Genomic DNA, 13114 nt, shown 5'->3' on the forward strand with positions numbered 1-13114 from the left:
AATACACTGCAAGGAGACCACTGTGCCAGCCTTCTTATTGAGGTGAGCTTTCTACTATTTAAATTTTGGAACAGACAGCTTCTTGTGGGACATTTTTTCCATCCTGATGACTGATGGGCTCATTTGGAGTAAATCCAAAGGCAGGGATTTGCTGTTTACCAGAAAACTTCCTGTTCAATAGTATTCTTATAATCTCCATGGTGATTCAGAGAGTCATGTCTCCATTTAGGGCCTGAGAAACAATTCTGACCAAAAGCAATGTTAACAAGAAAAAAAAATATGTATGAATGTGTAAGAATAGTGATAATTTGCCACGAGGGAAGAACCTTCTAATGGGCCTCAGCAAAGCCATTGTTACCTCCACCTTCCTTCTGTATGGTATTTTAAATTTCAAGAAGTGGCATTGTGACCAGGCGTTGCCTTTAATCCCAGAATTCAGAAGGCAGAAGCTGGCAGATCTCTGTGAGTTTGAGGCTAGCCTAGTCTAAGACAGACTGCTCCAAAGCAATACAGAGGAACCCTGTCTCAAAAAACCAAAAAAAAAAAAAAAAAGGTGGCATTGTGATCCTTCTCTGTCCTTAGGCAATTATAGTCCTTGGCCTATCACTTACAAAATTGGTGTGTTACCACAGGCATGAGATAGGATCCTGGCATTGATTAGATGCTTGGCTAGGTCATCCTGGATGACTTTTGAGCCTAATTTCTAACTAACTTCCTAATAGTTTCATGACTCTTGCAAGAAAACCCATTGCAAAAGTGCCACCAAAATAAGTTGCTTCAAGGCTGCTATAGTGTTCTACTAAATTTTCTAAGTTTTTTTTTTTTTTAACAGCATCTTGCTACACGATTCAGGGTGGCTTTGAATTCCTGGTATTCCTCTTGTCTCAGCCTCCTAAATAACGGGATTATAGGCATACCATTCTGGATTTAAGATCAAAATCCTCTGGATTTCTCAAACCATTAACCCAGATTCTATTTAGAACAAAATTCTGCAAGTGCTTTTGTCTTCTAATTATAAAGCGGCCTTTTAGTCATGGTGCTTGTCTAAGGATCAATGGGTGATGCAAATAAACAGGTTCTCTTATACCACCAGAAGTACTGAGAGTGGGGAGGAAGAACTGGAGCATTCATACGTGACCTCAGCTTTCCATTGCTCACCCAGGGGAGCATCATCACCCAGGTGACTGTTAGCTGGCATCATTGAGCATGGTGGGAAGGCTCTCATGCGGTGATGCTAACCCCATGTGGTTGATTCTAGTCAGTCTGAGTCGTTTAAGCTAAACAAAAGGCAACTGCTACACCAAATTCCAGACAGCAGCGGGCTTCTAAGAGCTGGGGCACCAGTGACTGCTCCCCAAGGAGGGCCAGAACAGGACTGGGAATATAATAGCTCAGAGGCAGGAACTATTACTTCCATGGCCAGATGCTATTGATACCACTAAGGATCTGATTCCTCCGAGAGTACAGTGATGCCGGGATGTCCCTGAGAGGCATCACAAGCCATTTAGAGTTTGGGTACTTTGGTAAATAATTATCCCATGATTCTTGAAAGTACAGCAGCAACAACAGCAAAAACAGAAAAGCTGGAGAAGTTGAACAATGAGCTAAACAATTCCAAATATGTTAAGTGCCCCTAACATTACACGGGAAATTGAAAGTCTGGATAAGCTAATGTGAAAAAGAGAGCAAGGTAAAATTATTCACGAAGAAGGAGGCTGGTAAATACTCAGCTAATGCCACAATCTCTGATCAAAGGACAAGGAACCATTCCAAAAGTAGAGTTTTAGGCTCAGAATATGTGGCAGTTATTGCTGTGCCACCATGACTCTGCTCCATCTTGTCTGATCTTAGACGCTCAGCATCAGGCTAGGTTGGTTCTTAGATGAGAGGATATATATCAAGTGACACTGAACTTTAGTGGAATTGTTGTCTCCCTTGAGTTTTGAAATTTATTGGGACCTGTGACCCATGGTCAGAAATTTTATACTGTATCTTAGACTTTTCACACCAAAGGACCAAAACTATTTTCTAGTTCTACAGGTCTGTAGATGTTGATAACTTTTACCCAGGACTAACACGGGCTGAGATGGTTAAAATGATGACAACATGCAGCCTGGAGTTAATATTGTCATGGATTGAAACTCCAGCATTTTGAGGACTATATTTTACATGGAGAATGAACTGGTCCAAAGAAAAAGGCTACTGGCTCTCAACACATCCACATCCTCATCTCTGGAAACTGGTCCTATGTTAGTTTTCATGACAAAAGTGACCTTAGCCAACATCAAGAAGAGACTTGGAGCAGGTTATCCTCAGTAATCCAATGGAAGTAAACCAGAGTCCTCATCAGAGGAAACCAAAGCAGTGAGAGACAGAGATGGTAAAAGATGTCACAGTAACACGAGATCATGAGCCAAAGATTAAGCCACCTGTAGAAACTGAAGGCAAGGTGATGGAGTCTTCCTATATTAGTCACTTTCTCTTGCTGTGCAAAATACCTGAAAGAAATTATCAGTGTATTTTGGCTCACGGTTTCAGAGGCCTCAGTCCATGGTTTTGGTTCCATCCTTTCTGGGCACACCATGACAGCAAGAAAGTATGGTAGAGGAGGCTGCTCACCTCATGGCAGCCAGAGAACAGAAGGGCCAGCAGCAAGACCCAGCATTCCAGAGTACACTAACAACTAGGTTCTGTACCTCCTAAGTTTCTATCACCTCCATTAGTCCATTAAATTATGAACCCATTAATCTATGAATGAGCTCATAGCTCTTACGATCCAGTCACCTCTTAGAATCCCCTCTGCCATTGCTGTGCTGGAGACCAAGAGTTCAACCCATGAGACCATGGAGGACACGCCAAGTCCAAACCACAACTTTTCATTTGTTTTTAACTGTCTGGAGCTGGTTTAGACCTGTATACTATGATGGTAAGAAAATAAAGTTTGTGTTGCCTTAAGCCACAGTCCACCCTGATTTATTATAACAGCAGTGGAAAATTAACTCAGAAACCAAGATCTATATGATTCACCTGCAGTTTGCTGGGCTGAAATGAAGTTCTTGGTCTTTCTCAGAAATCTTGTATCTGCAGAAAGCATTCATGAGACAGAGAGCCTAGCCTGCTAACCTGTAAAAGGTTGTCAAGTCTTGGGCTTTTCGTGGTTCTTAACATTTAGTACTTAAAGTTATTAAGTATTTAGGAACATTCCTCCTATTGTTTGGTACTCCAAGTCTCATCTGGCTAATCAACTTCACAATATCTCAAATACCTTTCAACCATTATTCAGAGAAATAGCCCTTCAGGTGGTAATGGTACACGCCTTTAATTCCAGCACTGAAGAGGCAGAGACATGCAAATCTCTGTGAGTGTGAGTTTGAAGCCAGCCTGGTGTACTGAGTTCCAAGAAAGCTTCCAAAGGTACAGAGAAACCCTATCTGGGGAAAAATCAAAAACAAAAGTAGCCACCCATGATTTAATTGAGCAAATTGAATAAATTGTTACTACTCTAGCAAGTTAAGATCAATCTTGTGTTGCATAAAAATATACATGAAGGTAGCATGTATCTGTAAGGTTTCATTAAAGTGGCTTTAATTATACTAAATAGTCCTTAAAGATCTGAACTTCCCTTCAAAGACATTTTGGAAAAGCAATTTAGTTGGTGGAGTCCTTCCCAAACCAAGCTCCTGTGTGACTGCATCTAGGACCCTGAGACAACATTGCCGGCACACACTCTTAGAAACCAAAAGACATTGCAGACGTTGGATAGCTTTTTAGACAAATGAAAGCTTGTCTGTGTAAAAATCAAACCAGAGAAAGGTCCTGTACAATAAATGCATTTATTTTGCAACTTAAGCAAGACAAATGGTAGACAAACTCATAAAGATGATGCTATTCAGAGATTAGCAGCTGGCCATGCATACAAACTCACTGTGTGCAAAACTAGTTGTTTCCAACATAGCAAAGTAGGGTTGACTCCTTTGAGAAATGAACATCATGTTGCTCACATTAACATTATCCCATCCTCAACATACTGTGTAGTGCACACAACCCACTGGCCATCTGAGTTCCAAGCCAGGCAGTCAACACATACACCTAGCACACAGCATGGCAAATAGTATCTTATTCTGAAGTCAAATAGTTCAGCAGTGTGACCACAGGGATACAAGCACAGAGAAGCCCAGAAGGGACCAACATTAGCCAGATGACAATCTGCCCTATCGGTTTTTGAGAGCTCAAGTGCTTGTGAAATATTTAGGCTGGCACTCACTGGGGTCAGAGATGTCTCGGGTGTAGAGCACAGATGGATGGAGTTAGTCAGACAAACTGCCTCAACGTGACTCACAGAAACATTGTCCCAGTGTGTCCTGGTTATCCTGGTAAAGGTTCCCCTAACTATGAGTTGGTGAAGGACTGAGTGGAGGGAGGGTACCAAGACCTGGAGAGCCTGCAATCAGAGCCAGGACACCACATTCTATTTTCTACTGCTTATGTACACATTAGCTTGTCTTGGATGCTAAGTCTGAAAGTCATAGAATGCCAGAGCTGGGATGGGTCGTCTACTCCAGACATGCCTTCTTACCTTTAAAGTCATGGCAGTCCAGAGAAATAAAGCAGCTTGTCACAGGCAGAGAACGGTGGCAACAGGCTAGATCAGGATGCAGTGACCTAACCCTCACCTAGGGGAGCTCAATTGCATATGTAGCCATTTTTTTTCAGTAAGGAAGCATTAATACTATTAAGTGTGATTTTAATCCAAAAAAAAAAAAACAAGTATCACTACCACCCCCCCAAAAAGAAAACCAACAAAATGGTGCCTTATATCTCCAAACTATATCTTTATAACTAAGTCCCAACCCTAGCCCAGGCCTTCAACTTTAAACATTGTCCTCTCTCCCTCCCCTCTACACATAGACACAGAAACACACAAACAGACAGACACACGCACGCACGCACGCACACAGCTGGCCATGGGGAGTGGGGGGATCCAGAGACAGAACACATCCTCAGGAAAGCGCCCACAGGCATTTCTCAGTCCAGGTCTATACATGAGGTCTGGGAAACCGGCTTATTTTCTAGAAGAACAGCTGGCTCCGAAATCAGAAGATCATCCTCCCCAAAGGAGGAGTTGTGGTCTGTGTCCACGAAGTTGGGGATATCAAACTTCATAAATCTGCTTATCCCCTCCTCAGGCCTCCCACTGCCTCTGATGGCTTCCTGGAGCTGGACATCACTGTCGATGGCCGTTGTCTGGTGGCAGACTTTGACCCTGTCCAAGTGTTCCACTTCATTGATATAACAGTGGAAGAGAGACCTGGCCTCCTCATTGCCCTGACGAGAAAACACCTTATCTGATTCCAGTGGTTTTCCACAGTCTGACACGAAGCTGTTCATTCTGAATCTCTTCTCTGACGACTCCCCGTTGCTGTAAAGACAAGAGGAGAAGGCACACACAGATCCTCAGCCCACTTGCCTACAGGTTCATGGTGTCCTGCTTGAGGGCAGGCCAGGAGAGTCCCATGAAGCACCTACTGGGTGTCCCTTAATGCATCACTTCTAAACACAGGACTCCAAGGTAGAAACCTCCAGATGAAAGTCCCTGGATTTTCCAAAGGGCAGAGAGGGTGCAGAAACCCCCAGATTCCTGTAAGCACTCCAAGGATCTCCAGGGATTCTTAGTTCTCTTGAAGTCAAGTTTTAATCTTTATTTTGTGCTTGTGTATATGTGGTTATGTGTATGTGTGTGTGTATATATGGTATTAATGTGTATATGTACATTTGTGCTTGTGTATATGTGGTATTTATATGTATATGTGTGTGTATGTGTCTATTTGTGTGTTTGTGTGTATGTTGGTATTTATATGTGTGTTGTATTTGTGCTTGTGTATATGGTGTGTGTGTGTGTGTGTGTGTGTGTGTGTGAATGTGTACAGATACATGTGAAGAACTGAAGTTGATATTCTGAGTCTTTGATTGTCTCTACACCTTAGTTTTGTTTTTGACTTTTATGAGGCAGGAGCTTTCGCTAAATCTGCAGCTCACTGCTTAGACCGGCTAGCCAGCAAGAAACCAAGGAATGCTCCCGACTCCACCTTCCCAGTGCTGAGATTACAGTCACACAGTTTTTATGTGGGTTCTGGAGATCCAAAATCAGGCCCTCAAACTTGTATGGCTATCACTTGAGCCACTAGGCTATCTCCCAGCCTTACATCAAAGTCCATTTAGGTGCTTCGGAAGAAACAAATCCCTGCCTTGCAAACCTTTAGGATCTCTGGAGACACTCAGTAACCCGCATTTCCATAGCATCTCTAATGATCATTGCTATAGAGATGCTCCAAATCACAGGTCTCTACAGCACTTGCTCGTTGGAGCCCTGCCAGTATCTGCCAAGTTGCCTCCTTCCTCTCAGCCCCTTCTGAGTCATATAGGATCTTGTGGGCCACACACATAGCTATCCTCAGCAACATACAGCCTATAGGTCACAATTGGCACTGGCATGCTAGAGTGTACTAATCTTAAAAGCAGCTTGGTCATTGTTTTGCCATGCCTATGAATACTTAGGTAATTGATGCCGTGACTATCAAAAGATGCTCCCTGATAGGCAGTGGGGAGCTTGCAGCTGTACCCTGCCTTCAGTATTCAGGAACGAAATACACACGTGATCGCTAGGGTTATAAAATGTGTGCCTATAATGGCCTAAGTACCACTCCATAGGTTATATGCTCTCATGACAGAGGAAGGCTAGCTGTAACTTTAACCTCTCAAACTTGGGGGATCCTGGTAAAAACTAAAGTTCACTACATCTACAATAGCAGTTAAAAAGAAGTTTAAAACCAGCCAACTCTTCCATAGCTTTGTCTATATCTGTGAAAATAGAAAATTACAAGGCTTTAACATCTTAAATTCCACCTTAGCTAAAATGATGTCTGAAACCAGAAACCTCAAGATTCAAGAACTGAAACATTGAAAGGGTGGGCTAATGGCTGGGACCATTGTGAAAAGAACATTCAAAGAATACTGCCAGAAAATGTTATCCTCATTTGTGACAGTTCATACCCAGTCCGCACTGTTTTTCTGAAACCAAGATCTGGCTGGAGTGTTTAAAGTCTTCCCAAGGTATCCATCTTAAGGGCCGAGAAATGACTATTTTACTAGAAACCTAGACCAGCTTTCTCACTGTTTTAAGAATATGTATTCTTTTATTATTATTATTATTATTATTATTATTATTATTATTATTATTATTATTGAGCAGGGTTTCTCTGCATAGCCTTGGCTCTGTAGACCAAGCTGGCCTTGAACTCACAGAAATCTGCTTGCCTCTGCCTCCCGAGTACTAGGATTAAAGGTATGTACCAACACCACCCAGCTAGAATGTGTATTCTTTATTTTTAATTTGGATTTTACTAATCATCTCCAACATCCCATTTCCCTAGCTAGACCATACTATTCTGAGCCTTGGCTTTTTGTCACTATGAATATAACCCTAGGCCGGTCGGGTTATCAGCACCAGAATAGACAACACCTCCCAAAAGAGCCTGTACAGTTCTCTAACCCATACGGTGACTGTCCTTATTCACCATGACTCCCCCCACCCATTCCTCTTACCTACTGCCTAATCCACCACCACCACCCTCTGCCTAACATTCCTAACCCTGCCCCTCATACCCTCATCCCTTCCCATGCCCTCTCTCTCACACCAATGCCCTCACTTACTCTACAGTATAGCTGCAGTGAGGTTGATTACCCTCTTTATGGCTGTTTGTAATGTCCAGCAGGCTTCTGCCCTGATGTGGTCCCTGCCTCTATGGCAAGACTCAACAGGAAGTCATCTGTCCACCCACCCATCTCCTGCCATCTTTTTCTTGTCTCTCACAGGTCATGCTTTTCTTCCTTCTGTAGGAGCCTCTGGTCTTGTTGCACATTACTAAATATTTGTGTCCTTCAGAGGGCTTTGCAAGACATGGCCTTAATGGATGCTATATGAAACTCTGAACACAGGACTGTATCTACAGGCTTGTCTGAAACCCTGGCAGCTATAAGACACATAGCCAACACCAGATTTGTCTTTCAGTGACAGAAACCCAAATAAAGTAAGGAAGATAGACCCCACATACATCCCTGTAGCTGCAGAGGACAACACAGGTTATGCCCTGAGTTAGCCCTAAGAATTTCCCGGATGTCTTACAAATGAAATGTTTGCGGCTGGTCTGAGTCACCACACATCCATTTCCCTCCTCATCTACTCAGGGAAGGAGGAGGGCTGAACAGAATGGGAGCACCTGTCATTTCCAGCAGTCACTTCCCTGGAGCTTTTGCAAGCCTTTTACAAGTGGAGAAGCATTCTCCTAAGGATGAAATTCTGTGAGAAAATAACCACCCCCACTCATGGAGACACAGCCTGCACCCAGAATCTACACATTCTGGGTAAGCACACACTCCTGTGAAAGCCCTTCTGTGTACACCTTTTGCTCATTAGCAGGAAGATGTCAGGCTATGTGGGTAGGCAGGGAAAAGTCTACCCTTAGAATTCTCTCAGCATGGCCCTGGTCAAGCAGTGGTTTTACCCACTTAGTAAAACCTCCTAATTGATGGCAAAACAAAGGCAACTCAGTAAAGGTTTCTGGGTTGGACCCAACACAGCTCTTCTACCTGTTGATAGCAGCCATTGGCATCTTGAGATCCCAGAGTTCCTTAGCAACCACTCACAGTGCCTGCGCCTGCCAGCTGGTCTGGGCTGCAGTCAGCACCGATGACTCCCAGCGCTGACATTTTCATGCTGTCTGTTCTTATTACACACCCACCCTGTAGTGAGGCCATATTCTGCTAAACTACAGTTTGAGAGAAAATGCCATTGCCAGTTTCATAAGATCACGAACAAGCCTGTATTCACCCTTAAATAAAAGCTACCTCTAACAGGATATGGGCCATTTAGCAAAGGCTACAAAAGGAGGCTGTTTATGGTGGATGTCTGAGGCTTGGACTTTTTTTTTTTTTTAAAGAAGTACAAAATATCCGACATAAAAATGAATCGGAGAGTCTCTAACCCTAACCCACCCCTCTCTGACAGATGTGTGCTAATGGACTATAATGCTTCATGATAACACTCAGGCTCCCCGCTGACAAGGAGGACAAAATGACTTTTCACAATATCCAGGTAAGAGCTTCCCTGCTAACATGGAAAATACTCCATGGGGGAAATTATCACCACCAAAGCTGCTTCTGAGGTCTAAAAGCTTTTAAGAAAGGGGACACCAGCTTTATACCCGGATCTCTCCCTCCAAGCTGTTCTCTCCTCATGCGCATGGGCACCAGCTCTCCTCTTCTACACAGGAAGCTCAGACCATTCCCTGCCCTTTTACTACAGTTCCCAACCTTAAAATTATTTTGGTGCTACTTCATAACTAATTTTACTGCTGTTATGAATCACAATATAAATATCTGACATGCAACCTCTGTGAAAGGGGGCTGTGACCCACAGGTCAAGAGCCACTGCTATAATGGAGAAGACGGTCCTTGGCGAACCTATCATGTCACTCGAGGAAGAGTCATCCTCTGCTGTGCTTGACTGACATCCCAGCAGCTGACATCCCATAACCCAGGTTAGCCCAAAGAGTCCCTCCCAGTGCCACATCTTAACATGGTTCCAGACTTTGTGAAGAGGGTTTAAACTGTAGCTCTGGGTGGATCCATTATTCCGAGAGTGAAGGACAGTCCCCGTCACTTTGTTAAAAGCATGCAGGGTCCCGGGGAGCCCTGGTCTAACTGAGCACAGTTCAGAATGACTCCTTTAGAAAGTATACTAGATAGGGATAAGGCAGTTATCCCTCCATGGGGGATATGTTTGCAAAATCCTTTTGTGCACCAGAGGCAAACCTGCCCCTCCCCCCGTTCCCCTCCCCTCCCCCTGCCTTCCTCCCTCTCTTTCTCTCTCTCTCATGGTGTGTGTGTGTGTGTGTGTGTGTGTATGTAGGGGGGGGGGAGAGAGAAATTTCATTCCAAAATTGGCTCTGTCATATTCTGTAAGCTCTAAAGGCTGTAGACTGGGGAAAGAACTATTATTTTTGGGTATCAGTGTTATTCCAGAAAGGCGCTCAGCTGAGAGAATGAAGCCCACCCACCTTCTGGAGGGCAATCTGACTAGCCCTAGCTTAAAGTATGCAGATTTAAGTATTAAATTAATCTTTAAAAATACATGGAAACACCTAGAGTAGTGTTTGGCCAAATAGCTAGCTATCGTGTCCTACCTAGGTGCAATGGTTTGCCTACTTGTATGTACACCACCTGCATGCCTGGTGCCAAATGAAGCCAGAGGAAAGATCAGATAGTTGTGAGCTGCCATGTGTGTGCTGGCAATCAAGCCAGAGTCTTCTGGAAGAGCAGTCAATGCTCTTAACTGCTGATCCATCTCACTGTCTTTGTTGGTGGTGTTTGGTTGGTTTGTTTTAACCTTGTCTTTTCTTCCTATTACAAACATGCCATATATTTGGATTTCCTAGAACAATACTATGAAAAGCAAAAGTGTGTGGGTGCTTTGTTTTGTTTTGTTGTTTGTTTTTGAGAGGAAAGAGGATGGATAAAAGGGAGAGGGGAAAGAGGAAGAGAAGAAAAGTGAGAATATGTCTAGTGGCTTTTAAAGGGATGCTCCTACATAGGTCAGCTTATACTTTAACATAACAGCATTTGCCCCTTTTTATTTAAAGGCTTTCTCTTAGCTCTTGAAGTCTCAAGTGTGGGCTGAGTGATGGGCTGAACAGTTCCCTTTCACTGGGAATCTTTGTTGTAGTTGAAGTATAGAAATGAGACCCCACAACAGGCAGGAGACACAAAGCCGTGAGACCCAGGCAGGGGAGTGCCTCTGCTGGGCTCAGTTCTGTAAACACACCAGCATTGCAGCCTTTTTTCCATAGAAATCCTTTCCAGAAGAGGGAGACAATGCATCTTAACTTCAATATAAAAATCAAATCTGGGATCAGCATGACGATGGAAGGGAAGGACCAAGAAGCCTGATTTGCTAAGGCAGAAGGGAGAAGGTGTGATCTCTCCTAGATGGCACCTGGATCTGGGTAGCAATCCATGCCCCACCCGCCTCCCCATCCCTGGTTTCCAGTCTAGTTCTGTGAAATACAGAGTGGCCAGACTTACTCTTGGTGTGGGGCACCTGTCTTCGTCAGCAAAGTCAGCACGAAAAACATGAAAATCACAAAGACTGCAAGACCAACCCAGAATCCAATCACAATGGAATCTGCAAAACAGGTAACATGAAATTAGTGTTTCCAGAATTTGCATTAACATATAGATAATTTCAGGATTCAGAGCTTTCTGGAGATTCCAGGGTACACAGACTATAACAAGAAGCCAGTCAACCATCACAATAGGGGTGTGAAGACAGGTCACAGGTTATCCCTGTTGAAATGTTCAAAAGCGATGCCGGAGAGAAAAACACCATGCAATAGAGTTCAAGTGGAAGGGATTTTAGTTAGGGGGTAAGGATCATATGAAAGGGAAGGGGGAGGAGGGAGACTGCCTCTGGGGGCAGGGGCAGCAGGAGAGGGGAAACAGTGGAGGCAGAGATAAGAGGGAGGTGAGCAGACAGAGCGAGAGAAACAAAGAGGGACCAGAGGTTATCAGGGCCCCTTTAAAAGGGAACACAGTGAATATGCACAGGTGGTGCTCTTAGTGGCCACAGCTGAGGGTGTGTTCGGGTGAGAACCCCAAAGCCAGGCCAGTTCAGATGCCTGAATGCTAACAATCCCAAGCTTCAATGTTCTACTCCACTGCCCTGGGTTGGATTGTTTTCTCAGAGATATTTAAAATGTGTTGACTCTACTCCATCTCATTCATGTCCATATTGATGCAATTCAGGTCTTGGTCGCTTTGGGGAAGGACATATAGCTGGTCTCCCGACCATCACAAATGAATGAATGCTGACTGCTCTCCCTGGCTCCTTTTGTGCCCAAGCAGCTTTATCCATCCCATCCGAGGCTGAGGCTGGCCTACATTAGCAGGTTGAAAGCGCCTCTCAGCACTTTACCAGTGCCAGTGGCTGAGAAAGTATCCCACAGGGCTGGCTTTAGTCATTATAATGGCCATCCTAGTCTCCTAATTTACTCCTACTTTAAAGCCCATTTGGGCAAAGGGACATTGTGTCCCGTGTTTGCTTTGGCTCCTGACTGCAGTTTCCTCACAGCAACACAGCAACAGAATTTCTCACCACTTTGGATTGGAGCAGGCCAAAGTCTGCCCTGCAGAGCCCACCCTGTGTATTTAGCACTCTGGATAAAAATGTTGACAAAAATTAATGTCTCCTTCCTAGTATCTTAATTCCAAGTGCTAAAGAACAGTAATTTTTTAGACCTTGCCTTTTAATCTAATGGAAATAAGGCATAAAGGTAAGGTGGGTGTGGGAGGTGTCTTCAGGATTGTTTGGGGGGGCACTTGTGGAGAAATCCTACCGAGTTTTGGTTTGTGTCCCAGAACCCATGAAAGCTGGAGGGAGAGAACCAATTCCACAAAGTTGGCCTCTACATGAATACCATGAATACCAAGGCATGTGTATGCACAACACACACACACACACACACAGAGAGAGAGAGAGAGAGAGAGACATAAAGCAAATCACAAAAAAAAAAAAAAAAAAAAAAAAAACCACATGTATCCAAGCACAACTGACTTGAAATGATAAATCTCAATTATCCGGTCATGTGTTGTGTCAAAATGGTGTGTATCTTCAATTGTGCACATTGTATTTTAGCAGCTGCCTTATAGGAAGAGCCAACCCTAAAAACTATAACAGGCTTTCTTTAGGGCTACCAACCAGCTCTCAAATCATGACATAGAGACTTGTTATGAATGCTTGGCCTCATCTTAGCTCGGTTCAATGTTTCTCTTTGCATTTTGCCTTGGGGCTTTTTGCCTTTCATTCTGTTTATCTTACTTTCCTGTTTCTCTGCATCTGGCTGGCTGGCAGCTGCTTGGCTCTGGCCCAGTTGTGTCCCTCTCTTCCTCCCTTGTTTCTCTTCTCTCTCATTCCTCCAGCCTAGATTTCTCCTCCCACTCATTCTCTTTGCCTGCCAGTTCCACCTCTACTGCCTACCTATTGGCCAGCCAGCTTTTTATT

General features: G+C 43.9%; 1 protein-coding gene across 2 annotated transcripts in view; it reads right to left on the reverse strand.

Moving 5' to 3' along the window:
- Positions 1-4947: 4947 nt before the first annotated feature.
- Mrap2 (melanocortin 2 receptor accessory protein 2) overlaps positions 4948-13114 on the reverse strand; it is a 29723-nt gene continuing 21556 nt past the window's right edge. For both annotated transcript variants that reach the window (XM_051207618.1, XM_051207627.1), the window contains exons 4-5: positions 11140-11239; positions 4948-5419 (exon numbers count right to left, since the gene is read on the reverse strand). In XM_051207618.1, the coding sequence (XP_051063575.1) occupies positions 5026-5419; positions 11140-11239 (494 nt within the window). In that variant the 3' untranslated portion in view covers positions 4948-5025. The remainder of the gene's footprint in view (positions 5420-11139; positions 11240-13114) is intronic.

The sequence above is a fragment of the Phodopus roborovskii genome, unplaced genomic scaffold, assembly GCF_943737965.1.
Source record: "Phodopus roborovskii unplaced genomic scaffold, PHOROB, whole genome shotgun sequence".
Taxonomy (NCBI): Eukaryota; Metazoa; Chordata; class Mammalia; order Rodentia; family Cricetidae; genus Phodopus; species Phodopus roborovskii.